Raw genomic sequence first — 19,750 nt, 5'->3', positions numbered from 1 at the left:
AAAATACATTTAAATACATGAGACTGTGGAAAATATGTAGATAAAAGAAAAGTGCATATGTGGGCCATTGGCGTAACATCACTCACCAATTATTGACCTGTAGAAGTGTCAGATTTGTCTGACTGGCTATCTGTTTCTTTTCATCCTCTGTTGGATAAGGATGCTACAGAGGAAAGGATGAAGACATTTTGTTGTTTTTGTATTTCAAGATTTAGAAATGACCTGACAGACATAAACTCACCCCAATGTGCTGAAAAAGCCATGAGCGCATGACGTTTGTGGCATGTTTGGGTAGAACGCCACGTTTGTTTTTTGTCGAGCTGTCATCGTGAGTGAAGAGGTTTAAGTCCTGGTGAAATCGCAGCTGTAGCTGAGTGAACAGAGTTTAGGTTAGCCAAGCACAACTATACCATTACAACTTGGATTTCAATTGTGATAAAACATACTTGACTAAAACAATCTAATTGCTTCTTCATAAGAAGTGTGTTCACAATCAGCCATCTTGAAATTTGTAATTGTAATTTTCCAAAGGGACTTTGAAACTGAAATTGAAACGGTTGGCGAGGACCATGCCAACACGCTAACCTCAATTGCGGTCCCTATTAAGTCAAAGTGTTTAAAAATAATAATAATAATTGCATTGTTTCAATAAGATGCTACTTGGTATTTTGTATAATTACTAGGGATGGATGGGCGAGTACTGATACCAAGTATCGTATCCGGCCTATACCAGGCCTTATTTCAAGGTATCGGTACACACGACAATCACCGGTACCAGTATCGACCGCCCTCTTATGGCCGTTTTACAATCATGAACTAGAAATTTGAAGAATAGAAAATTGCCATTCATTTAATGCAATTTTATGGGAAACCTGCGTTGTCACAGCAGAACCACTGAACCAGCCCAATCACGTTGTGTCACTGGCACAGCTTCTTAATTAAGACATGAAACTATCTCGTGGACGGGAAAGAAGGTATTTTACTACAAGGAGCACTCTGCAAGATTCAGGGTGAGCCGATGATATAACTAGCCATTGCTCTCTCTTAGTATTCTCTGTAAAGAAACAGTTTCTCCCTGTTCTGAATAACATTCCCTGCAGCCAGCCATGATTTTCATTGTTCTACTTTCTTCTCTGTAAGGTAAGCATTATTAATGTCAGCTGGGGCCCCGTCCACACGAAAGCTCGTTTCAATGTATCCACACAAATTTCTTATCGTTTGGGCAGTTCGTCCACATGGCGGCGCCGTTACGGGGCTTGAATCCGATCACTTTTGGAATAGGCTCCAGAGAAGAAAGATTTTAAAAGCTCCCCGTACGTTCCAATGTCGACACCATATGTGGGATACTCCTCCAGTTTGATGACGTATGCTCCAATTCTTGCGTGACTGCGCGCAAACCGCCAGTCTGTCAACAATGGCGGGTAGCCGTAGTCGTAGTCGCGTCCTCCTTAGCTTTTACAGCAAAATATTTTGCGTGATGTTGTTGCACTGGAATCACCCGCCATTGTCACTTCTGTGTTCGTCTCACTAGCTGCGTTTCCATTACAGTTTTTCGCAAAAATAAAAGCGATATTGTACTATTTTGATAAAGTACAATTTTGACTTGCAGGTGTTTCCATTGAAGAGCGTTTCGCTTCTGAGGCGCAATTCTCGTAATGTCCCATCTCGCGGGATCTCACAGTTCTGTAGGAGTTGCTCATAAGGTTTACGGAAGACAGACGCCCGGAGTTGTTAATATTACTTTAAAAACATCTGCCTTCCCTCATCAGACGGGTTCGGGCATTTGGTGTTGGTGTTGTGTGCGTGCTGTTAATTTGTGCGGACGGATGGATTTCAACGAGGACGTGTGTCGTATGCCGCTCGATTACTCGTTGCCCGGGGTAACGGCCATTTCTCATGAAACGATATGGGACTTGTGTTGAAAGGCGGCACATTGGCTCCATAACTGAATCGCTTTGTGCTTAAAAAGACTTGTTATCCCCTCCGGAGGCAGCTCCGACACGAAAGCGAGTGGCCCCGTACTTCCTACATCCTTTTCTCCGTGACCGGGCGGGGGTCACATGACTACAGGGAATGCACAAAAAGTGTTTCCATTACACTTTTGGGAAATACTTTTATTTCGTCTCAAAAACCACCTCAAGATTGTAAAAACTTTTTTGCGATATTTGAGAGTTTTTTCGAAAATCATGTGTTGCCATTTCCAGCTTGCTTTTGCGCAACTTGCCTTTTACGCAAAACTGAGGGTAATGGAAACGCACCTACTAATCTGTATATACTACTGGATAGCCGATAGCTCATACACGTCGCCCATGCAAGCCGTTGAAGCGACAGGGCGGCCATCTTACTCCTCCCCTCTCGCGAGCAGACTACTGTATAAACTTGGGGTGCACCTATCACAATTTTCTGGCCGATTGCCGATTCCCGATCATTTAAAAAGTCTGACCTAACAATCCCGATTTTTCCCAGATCAAGCAGCATACACCTTCAGTGTTCCAGTTTTTTTTTTTGGGTGGAAAACATAATAAATACAATAATGCGGGTTGTTTTAATTGCACACAAAGTACAGTAGTTCTCCCAAATAAAAATGAAAAGCAAATTTGTCATCTCAGCAGAAGAGGACAGTGGCTGACTTTTTCAGACCTCTGAGAATGGATGAGATCGGTGGAAAGGATCGATTTATTTTTAAGGGATCTGCCAAATCAGGGCAGATCGATCGGTGCACCCCTAGTATAAACAATACGTACAGTATATGTACAGATTAGACACGTACAGCTTGTAGGCTAGTATATATATATATATATATATATATATATATATATATATATATATATATATATATGTCTATATATTTCGATACTTTAATGTATAGGATCGTATGCCGAGAAACATTTCTTGGAAGGAGTAATATGGCAGCGTCGCGGCTTCAAAAGTCTTGACCTATTGGCTATTCAGATCAGTGGTTCGTCGTCTTCGCTGATTCTTCTTCTACGCTTTCCCTTAACTCCCTGTGGGCTACGCTACAGCACCACTCCAGACTTGGCATAAACATTACAGCCGTTAAACGTCCTCAGTGTCTTCTTTTGGACACACGCATGTCTTGAAACGTTTGTGTATACAAGATTCTTTTGAGGAACGATAATTCCTGGCCCTGAACAGGGCCAGGAATTATCCCTGAATATTATCTCTTTAACCCCCACAAAGCACTTTGTACAATTTATGCTCGCAAAGCACTTTGTGCTTTGGGATTGTGTATTCACATCTTAAACAACATGGTGTTGTAAGTTTTAAGGTTCAATATGTGTGTTTTGTGCTGTCCCGATCCATTTTTTTCACTTACGATACAATATTACAGCCTTATTTTATTTATTTATTTATTTTATTTTAACATAAAATAAGTGCAAAAAATATGTTGTCACTGAGTAATGTGTTATAATTTTTACTAGAATGCACAATATGAAATGTAAAATATATATATTTTTTAAGGGGGCACACATTCACATCAAAACAAAAGATTTTATTTTATTTTACGTTTCATTTTGACTTGAAAGAGACTGTGACGGCCACGTGCTGTACCAGATGCACAGGTTTGTCTTATGTACACATTTGAAATAGCAGTGTGTTTCACATTAACAGGGCTTAAAGTTTTTCCGTGGAGCAGTGTTGCAGTGTCCAACGAGCCGATTTGTTGTTCGACCGACATCTAGCCATTACTATTTGAGTCGTTGCTGTGGATGGACTAGGCATTTGGGAAACTCATGAAATTCCCAATGGCCAGTCCTCGCCAAATGTCAGGTAATCTCTTTCATTATCATTACTATCCATTTATATTATGTATAGTACAGTATAGCATGCGGGTTGCAGTCCCCTCTAGTGCTGCAGCTATCGAATATTTTGGCATTCAAATATCCTACGGAAAATTCTATTGAATAATCAGGTATTTGGATAAAAATATTTTTGCATGGTGAAAGAAAAATGATGAATACAGAAGACATTAAAATATATTTCCACTTACTATAATGATCGACCAACTTTCATTTCTCTTTTTAATTTTTTTTTTTGTTAACTAAAATCTAAATTGTGTTTAACAGCACATTATTTTCCTCTTTAGAATGTTAGGGAGATTTTAGACAAATCTCTCCTCATGGATTTTGGAATGACCTGTTAAATATTAATCAACCTCCCTCTTTACCCACTTTTAAAACACATCTTTGTTCTTTGGCGTTTGACATGAGTGTTTTATGGTGCCTGCTGTATTTTGTTGTTAATTTGTTTATTTTATTTACCTATTTACCTACTTGTGTCATTTTATTGACTTATTCATTTACCCACAAACCCTGGGCGTTATTTGACCATTTTTTGGCTTTTTGTTGGTTCTGACCAAGCCATTTCAAAATAAAATAACGCCCAGGGGTTAAGATAATTAATAATTTATTTGGTGTTGTTTTTGTTTTACCTGTCTTTATTCCATGACAGATTTTTACTTCATGTACAGCACTTTGTATGAAATGAAATTCCGAGTTGAGCAGTTTTTGGTCTGTGAGACAAAGTGACGTCAGAACCACAGTTGTGATTTTGTCGACCGTCAACTGCACAATTGAGTGAGCTCAGTTGATTAAACTCATCTCTAGTAACGGCAACTGTGTCAGCCAGCATCAAAGTGTGCAATCATCACGTCGATTAGACTGTAGAAAAGTAGTCCAATGACTCTAGCTGCAGCCACTAGCACCGTTAGTACGCTGGCACTGTAGATGCCCTAAACACTGGCAACAGGCACCGTGCAATACAATGTCAGCGTAATTAAGTCCCCTTAATTGCCGATCAAACGTGACTTCTGTACAAAGTTGTTTGGTTGACTTTGGTCGCAACTGTTTACGCCGGCAATAAGAACGGTAGACACACGTTTCGCAGGACGAGTCAAGTCATCCGTTGCGCCGCGACTGGCAAAACGCTCCCGGGAAAAACTTCAAAATAAATGCAGCTATTGGCATTGCGCTCCACATATTACTTGGTATGGGAAGGTTTATTTTGAAGTTGGCCTTCTCTCCGCATTGGCGGTGTTTTCCATATGTGTCAAATATTCCCCACATGTATTTGTTTACTTCGCTGGATTTGTCATTGCCCGAGTGGCTCTTACGCTGGAAATCCGGCACCGTGCAGAGTACTTTAAGCTCTGCATTAAAGCACAATTTCAACTTTGCAACCTTTTATTGGACAAACAAATACATTTCCTATTTTCAACAGCCAAATTTAGTTTTTTCTTTACTTTCTGGTAAGTACCAGAAACAATTAGAAGCATTTTATGCATGATTTAATTTGGAATACAAATTTGAGTGATTTACGATGATGATTGTAAGGTTTATTCCCTTTTTAAACACTCTGTTATTTAAAAAAATAAAATAAGAAATGAACATTTGCGTCAGTCTTTTGAGGTAACGCCAACGTCAAAGATATCATAGAAAGAGAAATGAGAAACCTGATTGTTTTGGACACGTAGAGTCCCCGGAGAAATGGCCTGAGTTACGACCTGGCCTTGATGAGTGACAACTGTTACAGGCTGATACACCGTACCACCTGGGAGGAATGCACAAATGCATATACAGCAATGGAGGTGTTGGAGGTTGAAAGCTTTATCACAGTGCTGTTATCTACATGACAATATCTAAACTGTAATTCTACGGTAATATGACAGTTACCTGTCGGTGTGTTCGTATGCCATGATGACATACCTGCAACCACCTGGGTGGGATTTACTGCTGTGACGGTGACATTCCCTTGTTGCAGGGCTGAAGCCGGCACCACAATTTGACCCTGAGGACTCCCTGAGATGGAGCAAGGGATCTAAATAACAAAGGGCCTTGATTTGATTTTCATAACTGATAGCCGCAGAATAACATTATGAGAGTGACTTGATGCAAATCACTGACCTGGGATTTGGTTGGTGAGAAACTTGGGGCCTGGGTTTGAACAGGGGAGTAAGGACTACCAGGCTCGCCACTCAGTAGGGTCTCACTGTTCATCTTTGTCTTGAGGCAAGCGATGTATCGGCTGCAGAAGTCCTTACACAGGTCACTCACCTTCTCCAGCTCCAGCAGGTGGATTCGCAGCACCTGGATGGCTTTTACCATCTGCAACACATAAAAAAGTTGACCACATTTAAGAAAGTGTCTCCAATTGGTGCGTACACAGTAAAGCAGCAATGTAAACAATCCACATAACATAAGCTGACCAAAGGTAAAACAGTCATTCGTTTTACATAATTTCAACTGTAATGCTGCACGCAAATGGAATAAGCTACCAACAGAAGTGAGGTCAGCCCTGAGTGTAAATGGTTTTAAATACAGGTTAAAAATGTAACTTTTGTCCCATATCATTGATTAAAGTTTTTTTTTTTTTTATCATTTTAAAAACAATTTCACAATATGGTCTTTTAGTAATGTTATAAAACTACTTTTATTTCTTTACTTTCATTTAAAATGTTTTACAAGTCTTACGTTAATGTGTTTAATGTTTGGCATTGTTTCAGTGTTTCTGGTGCCTTCTGTATTGTGGGTTATAAATTTTATATAATTTATTTTATTTACTTAAGTACTTATATTTATTAATTAATTTATTGTATGTGTTTGTATTTTGTTTTACCTCTCTTTATTGCACGACTGATTCCATGTACAGCACTTTGTATGCAGCAATGGTTGTTTTAAAAGTACAGTACACTTATCAAAAACTAACAGCTATTTTGTGAAATAGTTCATTTCAACTCTTCCCTGAAAAAATCATCAATTTATGTTGAGCGATTATGATTTTATTTGACTTTTTAGGGATATTTTTGCACTAGGTCAATAGAGTGGCCAGACGTCCAAATTTAGGCCGGACAGCCCTACTTTTCAGTGATTAGTCCGGCGTCCTGCGCAACTCTAAGCCGGACGCTGGTTTGTCCGCCTTATAAAGAAAATGAGCTGATTGAAATGGTTGATTTTATGGGACCCCACATCAGCCCCACCCCCGTTTGTCACAACTGGTCTGCGCATGGCAAACCGCATGGCAAAACATGCCTCTAAAACCTATGGGTGACTTTTGTGGTGAAGTAAATACTTCCCTTTGCTACGTTGGCATAGCCAATGTCTGTCAAAATTGCACTGGGGGAACATCGGAAGTCAACTGGATGAACCAAAGGTTATTGTTTTCGGCAATAAAGAAAAATGATTGCTGTACGAAAACATCTTGAGTCTGTCTTTAGAAACCAAATTCAAAATCTTGGGGTGCTAATAGACTCAGTAATCATATCAAATCAATCACTAAAACGGCCTTTTACCAGCTGAAAAACATCTCAAGACTGAAGGGCTGCATGCTACAAGCAGACCAAAAGAAGCTTATCCATGCTTTTATCTCTAGCAGACTCAATTATTGAAAAGAACATCAGACAATTGCAGCTTATTCAGAACGCTGCAGCTCGGGTTCTGACAAAAACAAAGAGATCAGAATTTATCACTCCAGTCCTCTTACACTGGCTACCAGTCAAGTGTACAATAAATTTCAAAATTCTGCTACTGAACTATAAATCACTAAATGGTTTGGGTCCTGAATATATTCAGGAAATGCTGATTGAATACAAACCTAGCAGGGCCCTGAGATCTGCAGACTTGGGTCAATTAGTGGAACCCAGAGTTCAAAGTAAACATGGTGAAGTTGCATTTAGCTGTTATGCTGCACACAAATGGAATAAGCTGCCAACAGAAGTGAAGTCAGCCCCGAGTGTAAATGCTTTTAAATCCAGGTTAAACGCTTTGCTTTTTTCCTATACCTTTGATTAAGGTCTTTTAAACATATTCAAATCATATTTTCATTTTTTCAATTATCTTAGAAAATGTCTTTACTCTAAATGTTTTTAAAGTTTGCTAATGTTTTAACATTGTCATTGTATGTTCTGTTGGTAAATTTTGTAAGCTACTTTTGTTGTCTCTGCTTTGCTTCTGAACGTTGCTGTGTTTTTTGCCACATTGATTTGCCTTGTGTATGAAATACGCTACAGAAATAAACCTGCCTTGCCTTAAACACGCTTAAATGTACTTTGTAACATTCCAAGTTCAGACATAACCAGAATCAAATGTTATTTGTGTTTTTTATGCACTTTGAGAGATGCCTCGATATGATGTGACCAAAATTATTATTTACATGTATTATTTTATTTTTATTTGAGTGAAAAAATACTCTCTGTTCTGGTCAATAACAGCTTTGTTATTGTGATTTATACTGTTTTCAATTTGCCTTTGCTATGTTTCCGAATTTAAAAGGGAGATGAATGAAAAACAGACAATTTTTCATCCATATTGGGTTTGAAATGTGTGATTATCAGCTATTTACTAGGCGCCTAAATGTGTCTGGCCGGCTACATTTCTTGATTTGAAAATTTGGCCCAACTAAATTAGTAATTGAATAGCCCCGTTTTAGAGGTTTCCCTCCTATTATCAGGCCTTTGCAGAGCTTGCTGATGAGCTGATCATATGAATCAGGTGTGTTGGAGAAGGGAAACATCCAAAACCTGCAGGGCTCCGGCCCTTGAGGGCCGAGTTTGCCCACCCCTGCAGTACAGTGTTGCCTCACTTTAATCCGCGGGTGATATGTTCCATGACCGGTAAATTTACGCGAAATAAAGTTCATATTAAAAAAATTATGAAATTGCATAGCACCGATCAGGCAGTGTCGTAAAACTCGATCGACTCTGCACATGCGCATGTCGCGTGGAACACATTTTGTAACTGGACATTTGAACTAGGCTTTACAAGATCAGGATTTTTGGGGCTGATCACGATCGCACAACAGCGAGTTAAAATAAACAATTTCCAATCACTGATCCGGTCATAAGATGATGTAACAATTATAGACCAGGCACCCTCAATTTTTTTCTTTTCTTCCTTTCCTTAACATTTCACTCTTGGAAATATGCGCTTAGTCAAAAAGAGATTACACTCTTTTGAAGTCAACCACAGGCTGTGTCACCAGGATGTGAATGTTTGTTTTTCACCAGCCAGAACCACGAGTTTATGGCACCAAAGTATTTTCTCGGAAAGCTTCATTTTCACCCCTGCTGACATTGCAGACTGGTAGTCTGGTAGTCTGCAAACTCTTGTAAAAGTCATAAACAACATGGGCCAAAAGGTCAGTTGGAATCCTGGTCAGTACATTCCAGCCTTCTTGGAGGTTACACGTGACCAGAGCGCCTTCAAGTGGTTACGATCGTAACTGCCCTCACATGAAACACCTATAATCCACAACAGATTTTTACACATTTCACATAAGAAATTCATCACATACAAGTGAATTTATGCACAACTGAATGTTTCATATCATGTATGTTGCTGAAAGAGGAATGTCATGTAATGTATTTCAACAGGAATGATGATGGTAAATCAAAAGATTATTTAGTTACTCCGGAAAGAACTAAATGATCTCATGATGCGTTATTAGTTGATATGTGTAACGATTACATGTTTTGCTTGAAAGAACTTGACTTGCCAGCCTTACAAACTTTAATTCTTAATTATTAATTATTCAGATAATTTGGAGTTTAAAAGTCTCTGACTTGGGTTGAGCCAAAAGTGAGGACTGCGCGTCGCACCACCTTCTTGACGGACACGCCCCACAACTTTAAAACAGCCGGCGCGAACTTTGTTCATTGCTCTCGTTTCCGGACCGCTGTTCCTGCTTCATTCACCTTTTTCACCCCGTCTGGCCCAGAACTGACAAAAGGACTCCCCGGTGCCATGCCACGTTTCTCAACCACATGGCATCTCTGTTCTCTGAACAACCAAGTGACTCGGACTTGGCGATAGCACCGAACCGCCGCTGTGCACCAAACCCCGGCGCGCGCCCTCCTGCCAGATGGACTTTTTGCCTTTCATTTTTCTTTTTCTTTTTTTTTTGTGTTTGGTCCTACCTCGGTGGCACAAAGCCGCCGACAAATTTTTCCGTGACCCCATGTGTCACCCAGCAACCACAGTTTGGACTTTGGCAGCGCACAATCCCCGTGCGTCAACCAGTACCTGCTCCATCCTCCGAGCGTCCCGTCGCAGCGTGAGCTGATTCAACAGCTGGTCTCCCTCGGGACGCAGGCAACAGCGAATCTCGGCCTCAGCAGCGGGTTTTGGGCAGCTGATACGCGGATCTTCTCGCGCGCCGAGATTACTACTCTGGCTGAAGCCCACGCCCACGCCTGAAAGCGCCATCCACCTTGGGCCCGAGCTGCGTCGCACCTCATCCAACTGTGGAACATTTTTATTTCTTCATTTTTGCCTTGCCTTTTTGGGAGCAATTTTTTTCTTCAATCGACCTTCCCTCCGCTAGCTCGATTGAACTTACTCCAGTAAGTTGCATGTCTCATAGCCAATTTGACATATCGCTGGTGCAACTTCCATTTCAAATATCTCACAGATTTGGCAAGTCAAACCTTTCCTTTCTAATTTCTATTAGGTTTATTTTTATCCCTTTTCTTTCCACCGTATGATAGTTAGGTAGGCAGTGTTTTGATTCTGTATGTGAAACCGTAGTGAATAAATGCATGTTAAAAAAAAATAAAAAATATCTAGTCTCAATCGTGCTTGTGTCTGAGTGGATTAGTAATTATTTTATTAATACAAAGAACCACGAACATTCAATGTGGTGACTTTAGATAATGAATAAATAAATGAGGATTTGTATTTTATTTGTTGTGTTTCTCCAAAGCTGAAAGTAAACAGAACGTGGTGCCCCTATAGGCGATTGAGGGAATTACAACTTCCTCAAGTGGTGATCAAATTACTAAATCATCCAAAAGACAACATCAATTATCGCTACAATGACGCAATATGTATATTTAAATAACTTGTTTATTTCCTGTTTATTTAAAAAAAATAAAAAATTAAAGGCTTTATGCGTTAAGGATTTTTGGGGTCAATCAGCGAGTTTGCTGCAGTTCTTTTATTTGATGAAAATAAAATGGCTTTCGGACTTTTAACCAGTCAAAAAAATAATAAAAAAACACACAAAGGCTATTACTTTGTTGGATGGTCGAGGGCGCGAAGTCGCATCCCAGCACAAAGCCTTTCTGCATCCATTGCCACGAAACGCAAGGATGCTAAAAATAGATTAGCTTTACGGTGCCCATATACACTAGCACAGAACAACTTCGGAGTGAACGAGGTTGTTTTTGCTGTAATGCCCCATTTGAGGACAACATAAAAATAAATATCACTACAATAGAGTGGACCCCTGCTATTTGAATGGGATAGAGAATGCAAATGAGGAAAATCCCTGCGTAATTGACACCCATTAGAATGCACTGTATACAGTATATATTTATAGACAGACAGACAGACTTTATTCATAAAATAGATAAATATCAAGTATTTGTTGGTATAACGTGAAATGTGTGTGTGTGTGTGTGTGGGGGGGTAACATTTATGTATACAATATGCAATACTTGCAGCAGCAAACACACCACACACACACACACACACACACGTGCACGCGCACACACGCTGTTATTATGAAACGACAATAATAACAATGCGTGACGTCAAGCACAAAAAAAATAATTAAAAAACGTGGCAAGTTTAGCCGTTTATATGTACAGTCGCGGCCAAAAGTTTTGAGAATGACAATATTAATTTTTACAAAATCTACTGCCTAATTTTTAATGATGGCAATTTGAATGTACTCCAGAATGTTATGTACAGTGATCAGATTAATTTAAATTATTTTCTAAGCCCCTGCCATTTATCGGATCATCAAGAACTTCAAGGAGAGAGGATCAATTCCTGGGAAGAAAGCTTCAGGGCGCCCAAAAAAGGCCAGCAAACGCCAGGACCCTTTCCTAAAGCGGATTCAGTGGCAGGATCGGGCCACCACCAGCGAGGAGCTTGCTCAGGAATGGCAGCAAGCAAGAAAATCATATTCATCTGATATTCTGCAAAATGTACAGGGATTGGACTGCTGAAGACTGGGGTAAAGTCATTTACTCTGATGAATCCCCTTTCCGATTGTTTGGGGCATCTAGAAAAAAGCTTGTCCGGAGAAGAAAAGGCGAGCGCTACCATCCATCCTGCGTCTTGCCAACAGTAAAGCATCCTAAGACCATTCATGTGTTGGGTTGCATCTCAGACAAGGCAATGGGCTCACTCACAATTTTCCCTAAAAACACAGCCATGAATAAAGAATGGTACCAAAACATCCTCCGAGGGCAACTTCTTCCAACCATCCATAAACAGTTTTGTGACAAACAATTTCTTTTCCAGCATGATGGAGCACCTTGCCATAAGGCAAAAGTGATAAATATGTAGCTCAGCGAGAAAAACATCAACATTTTGGGTCCATGGCCAGGAAATTCCCCAAACTTTAATCCCATTGAGAACTTGTGGTAAATCTTCAAGAGGCAGGTGGACAAACAAAAACTGACAAACTCCAAGCATTGATTATGCAAAAATGGGCTGCCATCAGTCAGGATGTGGCCCAGAAGTTAATTGACAACATGCCAGGGCGAATTGCAGAGGTATTGAGAAAAAGGGTCAACACTGCAAATATTGACAATTTGCATACATTTCATTTAATTGTCAATGAAAGCCTTTGACACGTGTGAAATTATTGTAATTATACTTCAGTATATCATAGTAACATCTAACAAAAAGATCTAAAAACACTGAAACAGCAAACCTTGTGAAAAACAATATCATATGTCATTCTCAAAACTTTTGGCCACGACTGTAGTGTTGAAATAGAAAAGATGGTGAGTGGTGACTGGAGAGTGACACTTGATTTATGTTCAACAGTGCACTGACTACCAGCTACAGCTACTAGCTTCGACATACGTAGCACGTAGAACTCCCCACCGACACAAACACACAGGTCTTCACAATTCACATAGGTCAAATATTTTGGTTTCTGAATGCCGAATTTCACCGAAAGGTGCGTGATTTTCATGCCCGTTGATGTTTACCAAGGTGGTACCTTTCGGATGAGATTAGCCCACGTTAGTTGAAAAGTAAACCAGCGAATTGCAGCTGCACACCCCTTACACACATCATGAAGATTAACGTAACACTTCTCGCAGCATCTACAAAATAAGAGTGTCCACATATTCCATCCATCAGGACAGCTTTATTGAGACTAGGTGTGACAACAACCGTGCATACAACTCTGCGCAAACGACATTTTTGTCTGTCAAAGAGCGCACGGCTGTTTGTTTCTCCCTAATCAAATTTTTAACATGTTCAACATTTCTCTGTGGCAAGAAAAACGGTTTGAGAGCATAAAGATCAGGTTTACTACAGGTTTCTTAAAGTTAAATTGAATACTTTTAAAGACCTCTTTAAGATGATATACCCCCCCCCCCCCCCAAAAATGTATACCTTTTTCACAGCCTTATAGGGAAAGAAAAACAAAATGTGTGAATGTGCGTTAAATTATTTCTTGAATGTGTAAATGTGGAATGTGTGCAGGATGTAAGAATGCAAACATATTGACTAGGCTACTCATGCGACACCACCACAGCGCAGACACGGACCACAAACAATACTGCAATAATGTGGCATCTTGTTTGCCCAATGACTGTAAAAGCGATGTCAGGCTAAGACTAGGGGAGCTGAACACCGATAACGAGCATGGCAACGATTGTATGTGCTAAGCGTGAGTACAAATGAAAGGAGTTTACTCAACCATGCTTCATTTAATTTACATTTCCCTATATCTCTCATCTAATATGAAACGGGTCGCACTAGTTACATGTAAACAAATAAAATAATAATAATTCTGCGTGACTGCGTTTGTGTAGTGCGGCTCTTCAGTAAACTGTCAGAGTATTTCGGCCATAGATCTCAACGAGTCTGACTGGGGCTGTGTTGCATTCTCAATGATCGACTTACCCGTCCCATATATTTAGGCTAAAAACCAAAATCAGGGCTCTAGACTAACTTTTTGAGGTAAGACCAATTTTTTTTGTTGGTTGCACCAGCGCTAAAGTTAGTTGCACCAAATATTTTGACCACATCACATTTAAATTTTCAGATGTAAATTTCTGTCAGGATAATCACAGCAAGACTCCTTGCAGGATTGTTTTATATATATTTAATAATTTATATTACGCCTATTACTATTTTTAAATGTATATTTAAAATTAATGCTTTAAAGATAAAAATCACTCACAAAATGATTTGCTTAACAGTAACATTTCAACAATGTGCATTATCTGCACACATACAAACACCGTAATAATGAAACTACGATGACAACAAATGTGTGACGTCATCTCTGTTATCCCAGTGACAAGTTTAGCTGTTGTTATTCTTAATGTGGTATTTAAATAGTAAAGTTGTGTGTGGTTCACTGGTTTGTGACGAAAGGGTAACACTTTACTGCTACCAGTTAGTTTCGCCATACGTACCACAGCCCCCCCACCCCACCAAACACACGCGCGCGAACCTACACGATTCACGTAGGTCACATATTTTGTTTTCTAAACGGCGTATTGCGCCAAAAAGGATTTTCATGCCTGTCGAGAATTACCAAAGCATGCACCTTGCAGATGAGCTGCTAGTGTAGTTCGCTAGAGTAAACTCCTGCTTGTTGCAAACCCCGTCCCCTCTCATCTGCCATTTATGTGGACTGTGACTGAAGAAACATCATGAAGATTAACATAGCACTTCCTGCTGCCCCTACAAAATAAAAGTGCATACATTTAGAGCTGTCAGGACAGCCTTATTGTGACAAGGTGCAACAACAAAGTCCATGAAACTGTGTGAATTTGACATTTGTGTCAGTCAACAAGCACACGTCTATTTTTTCTCCCCGCTTGATCTGTTGGGGCGATGGAGATATTTAATCCCCACATATGACATAACATTTAAGACCCAAAGAACAAAGTCCAATACTTTTTAAGGTATTATTTTCCAATTCGTAAATTCAATGCTTTTAAGACTTTTTAAGACCCAGCTGGAACTGAAAGATGGTTTGAGAGTGTGTGGCAAGTGGCTTTGCAACGCTTTGCAACACTGAAGGCAATCTGTCGAAAAAGCAACACTCGCTACGTGCGCGCACCCTTGCAAGCACGGGCCGCTCAGTGAGACGCAAGCTTAATTTTTTGAAGGGGCGACGGAGAACTTTAACCCTTGTTCAATTCATATTAAAGAAGTGTCAACTGCCGTTCCCACATGGTCAGGGTGGAGGACTCATTTTCAGCCCTGGAGTTTCATGGTTTCATGGCGATTGTGGGGTAGGGGAGACAGAGTGAACAAGAGAGCGCACAAGCAAGCAGAGGGTGAGAGAGAGGCGAGAGTGACGCTTGCTGCACCAATGCGTATGATCAATTCAGCACAAAATAGCGGCCAAAAGGTCCATTAAATAGTTAGCATGTAAACAACACGCAGTTTCCGGTGATGTCCCACAATCTGATCACATCACCAAATTATGATTACCAAATTAAACAAATGTCTAAATTACCACTCATTTGTGCACAGCACTAAAATATATTTTCCTTGCCATCTTTGCAGCACACACAGGGGTCACAATTTAAGCTAATAATTTAATTTCACATGGTCTACTCAACTGCTAATATCAATTATGAAAAAGCTGCCCTGCCAATGGTTCAGAGCATTCAAGGGCCAATGTGATATTTTGGCTTAGCATGTTGTGAACACGTCACACATCAGTGAATGTCGTGCACAAGAAAGACACAAGATGCTGCATCCAAAGTTCTATATTAGCATCGGAAATAATGGTATTGACATGTTACTTGTTATACGATACGATATACTTTTATTTTCCCCGTGGGGAACTTTTTCCTGGACTCCGTCCAGCTGCAGTTTACAGTAAAGAGAAACAACAGAATAGAAAGAGATAAAATTAAAATTAAATAAATAAGAAGTGCAGCAATAAGTAGAAGACTTCACAGAAGTATACATGCGTAGAGAAGTACATTGCACACACCCATATACACGCTCCTATATATATATATATATATATACATACACACACATGAGTATGTACACAACACAACACAACACAACATTGCACCATATATCTTATTGCACTGAGTTAATGTTAATGTCGGTTGTCAAGCAGTTTGATGGATGTCGGCAGGAATGAGTTTTTGTAGCGGTTCAGCCTGGTTCTGGGGGCCCTGAATCTCCTGCCGTAAGGCAGTAGCTGGAACTCATGAGGCAGAATGTGAGTCGGGTCATTAACAATTTTCTGTGCCAGTCCGGTGACGGACCGCTCATAAAGCATCTGTAGGGAAGGAAGATTCCTGACCCCCATCTTCATGGCAGTCCGCACCAGACCGGCAATCTGTGACCTTGACTGCACAGTCAGGTTGCCGTACCAGGCCGCAATGCCGTATCTGATGATACTTTCCAATGCAGCCCGGTAGAACAACAGCATGATCCTCTGCTCCACTCCATAGACCCTAAGTCTGCGTAGGAAGTAAAGACGCTGTTTGAGTTTGGAGCAGGGACTTCCAACATGTACCCTCCAGCTGAGTGTGTTGTCGATGTGGACACCCAGATACCTGTATGAACCCACCTGGCTGATGGGGTTGCTTTTAATGACGACTGGCCTGTGGTCACCAACAGTTTTTGGATCAAATATCACCTCCTTAATGATAAAGTTCTCTGGGTGTGATGTCACACAATCATTTGTGTACAACGTGAAGAGGACCGGGGAGCTGACGCAGCCCTGTGGGGCGCCTGTACTTATCAATCTGGGTTCCGAGAGGGAGCTGTTGACCCTGACTTGCTGTGTGCGCTGTGTCAGGAAGGAGTGATACCACCTCGAGATGTACGGGTTCACATTCATCTCCTTCAGTTTACCCAAAAGCAGGTGCGGCTGCATTGTGTTGAACGCTGAGCTAAAGTCAACGAACAACACACCTGCATAAGCTTTCGGTCCATCTAGGTGTTTGCTGACCAGATGTGTGATGCTATTGATAGCATCGTCAGTGCCGCGACCCCGCTTGTAGGCAAACTGAAGGGAGTCTAAGTGTGCATCCACCTCCCCCCTGAGCCGAGTCACCATCAGCCTCTCGAAACACTTCATAACAATGGAAGTTAGAGCCACAGGCCTGAAGTCATTATTGACCACAGGACATTGTTTTTTAGGAACCGGGGTGATTACTGATTTTTTCCAGAGACTGGGAATGGAGTGCGAGTCCACAGATCTCTGGAAGATGGGCTGCCATGCCGCTGTGAGCTCCTCTGCACAGGATTTTAGCAGAAGGGCAGATATCCCATCTGGTCCTGAGGCCTTTTTAGTGCAGACAGACCTAAAAGCAGATTGGACATCATGGGGATGAATCACCAGCCTTGAGTCCTGCTCATTCACTGAAATGGACCCCAGGACTTCCTTACATTCAGAGGAGAAGTCCTGGGTTTCGAATCTTAAATAAAAGTCATTCGGCTCCCTTGCCTTCTGGAGGTCATTTAGGGTGCTGAGACCTTTTTGAGCAGGAGTCAAGTTGGTGATCCTCCTCATGGTGTCCCACATTTTCTTGGAGTTGTTAGCAGCAAAGTGTTGTTCTATAGTCTCTTTGTGCTTCCTTTTTGCTTTTTTAAGCATGTGCTTGAGTTCTTTTTGAACTAGTTTGAGCTGGGCTCTGTCCTGGTTCTTAAATGCCCATTTTTTGCGGTTAATACAGTCTTTAACCTCTTTTGTAATATACGGTTTGTTGTTGGGGTAAACAGTTATTTCCTTTGTTGGTATGATGTTGTCCACACAGAATTGAATATAGTAATAATATAATAATATAGTTAGTACTTGCTGATGCCGATACCACTGTTTTAATGCAGTATTGGGGCCTCTCCCAATACCAGTATTGGAACAACACTAATTATAATGTATCAGATTAATATAGCGCCCCGGCGCGGTCCGTCGCGCCGTGCCCAGCGACGCGGGTCGGCCTCCGGGGTGCCCTGTGGTTCCCTCTCCCCTCCCCCTTGCAGCCTCTCCCTCCTCGCCTCTCCCCGCCCGTCCTGCGCCTCCCGGTCCCTTCTCCCTCATCACCCTTCCTCCCCCCTCTCTCTGCTGCCCTGGCGCCGCCCCTTGCCCTCCTTGTCGTCTCCTCCCCCGTCCTATCCCCCTACCCTGTCCGCTTTCCTCCCCCTCCCCTTGGTGGGGGGAAGGGGGTTACAAGTGGCTGGTCCGGGGGGGGCGTCTGGGTTTTTGGGGGCCTGTGGGCGGCGGGGGCCGGGTTGTGGTGGGTGTGGGTGGGAGCAGGGGGTCGTGGGCTGTGGGCCGGTGGGGTGCCTGGTGGGCCTGCTGTGCCCCGTTCCGCTGCGTTGGGCTTGAGGCGCTGGCCATGTTAGGGTGGGGGGCGCTCCTGGGTTTGCTCACCGGCCGGTGGCCCCTGCGGGGCCCGGGGGTTGTGCCTTGGCGCTGCCGCGGCCCTGGGGGGTTATGCTTGCTCTGTCCTGTCTTGTTTGGTTTGTTTGGTGGAGGTTTTCATGCATGTCAGATCCACCACACCAGCATCTACCAAAATTCAAACACAATCTGCTTCTTGCTCTGGTCGTTGAATTGGTGGAGGCTGATGTCTGTGGATCTCACTCTGCTTTATCTATACTTCCTTCCTTTCCTCAGTCTTTTCTTTGGTCTCTTGAGGTCTCCCAAATTTGCTGGAATTTAGATGTTTCTGGGGTTGGTGAAAGATTCTGGTTGGTAACTCGATGGGTAGGTGAATTAATAAAAAAAAAAAGAGAGAGAGAGCAATGATGATGATATGTTGAATCGGTAAGATTACCGAATGAGCTCTCTCAGGAAAATAAATAAATAAAACATTTAAAAAAGATTTATATAGCGCTTTTTCAGAAACCCAAAGACGTTTTACATTATTCATGCACTCATACATTCACACTCGGGTGGCGGTAAACTACTTTAGTAGCCAAAGCTGCCCTGGGGCAGGCTGACGGAAGCGTGGCTGCCAGTGTGCGCCTACGGCCCCTCCAATCATCACTCATACACCAGTGTGAGTAGCACTGGAGACAATGTGTGTGAAGTATCTTGCCCAAGGACACGACACATGATTTGGGGAGAGCGGGGATCAAACAGCCGACCTATTGGTTACTGGACGACCTTCTCTACCGCTGAGCCACGGCGAAATTTGTGTGTAGACAGCATTTTGTATTTTTTAGCCTTCTTTTGGACAAACTGTAATTGTATTAGACTACAGTACATTTAAAGTGCACTTAAACTGTAAACTTTTTGACAGTTGAGCCCAAAGTCTTAATTTTCCTTGGCAATAAAAGTATGGGAATAATCGGATCTGGCACCGTTTAGGCACTAATAGCGTTTTAAAAATACTGATTAGGAACACGTATCAGGAGAGGAACTACAAAATTAAAAAAAATTATACAGTTAACTATGTGTAAGAACTAGCAATCAGATGTCCAATCTGATCAAATCAAAATGGTCTACTACCACTACTGCATTTGCATTCAACTTGTCAGATTAAAACAAAGAAAGGTTTAAAGCCAAATAAACAATATAGAGCTGGGTTATTATTGGTGGTCATAGAATGTAAGCTTACCAAGTTGTCAAGATCTGGGTCTTCACTGAAAAAGGGCTTTCCGTCCTTCTCCTGAGAACGGACAAAATTCTCAATGTCCACATCAAAACTTGCAGAGGTGATGCATTCAGAACTGAGAGTGGACAGCTCGCACTTCTCAAACAGCAGAGCCAATAAAGGGAACAGGGGATGTCTGCAAAAGAGAAATATATGTGTCATTTTCACATGATT

General features: G+C 41.5%; 1 protein-coding gene across 7 annotated transcripts in view; it reads right to left on the bottom strand.

The window, feature by feature from the left end:
- pknox1.1 (pbx/knotted 1 homeobox 1.1) overlaps window positions 1-19,750 on the bottom strand; it is a 63,207-nt gene that overhangs the window by 18,564 nt on the left and 24,893 nt on the right. For 5 of the 7 annotated variants that reach the window (XM_077580889.1, XM_077580887.1, XM_077580890.1 and 2 more), the window contains 6 exons: window positions 19,541-19,712; window positions 5,925-6,125; window positions 5,694-5,838; window positions 5,474-5,571; window positions 242-370; window positions 87-163 (listed from right to left, as the gene is read on the bottom strand). In XM_077580889.1, the coding sequence (XP_077437015.1) occupies window positions 87-163; window positions 242-370; window positions 5,474-5,571; window positions 5,694-5,838; window positions 5,925-6,125; window positions 19,541-19,712 (822 nt within the window). The remainder of the gene's footprint in view (window positions 1-86; window positions 164-241; window positions 371-5,473; window positions 5,572-5,693; window positions 5,839-5,924; window positions 6,126-19,540; window positions 19,713-19,750) is intronic. The other 2 variants (XM_077580892.1, XM_077580893.1) reach the window with 1 other exon arrangement.

This window comes from Vanacampus margaritifer, chromosome 11, assembly GCF_051991255.1.
Source record: "Vanacampus margaritifer isolate UIUO_Vmar chromosome 11, RoL_Vmar_1.0, whole genome shotgun sequence".
NCBI classification, from domain to species: domain Eukaryota; kingdom Metazoa; phylum Chordata; class Actinopteri; order Syngnathiformes; family Syngnathidae; genus Vanacampus; species Vanacampus margaritifer.
Note: the sequence above shows the minus strand (reverse complement) of the source record. Positions and strands in the feature narration are given on the sequence as shown.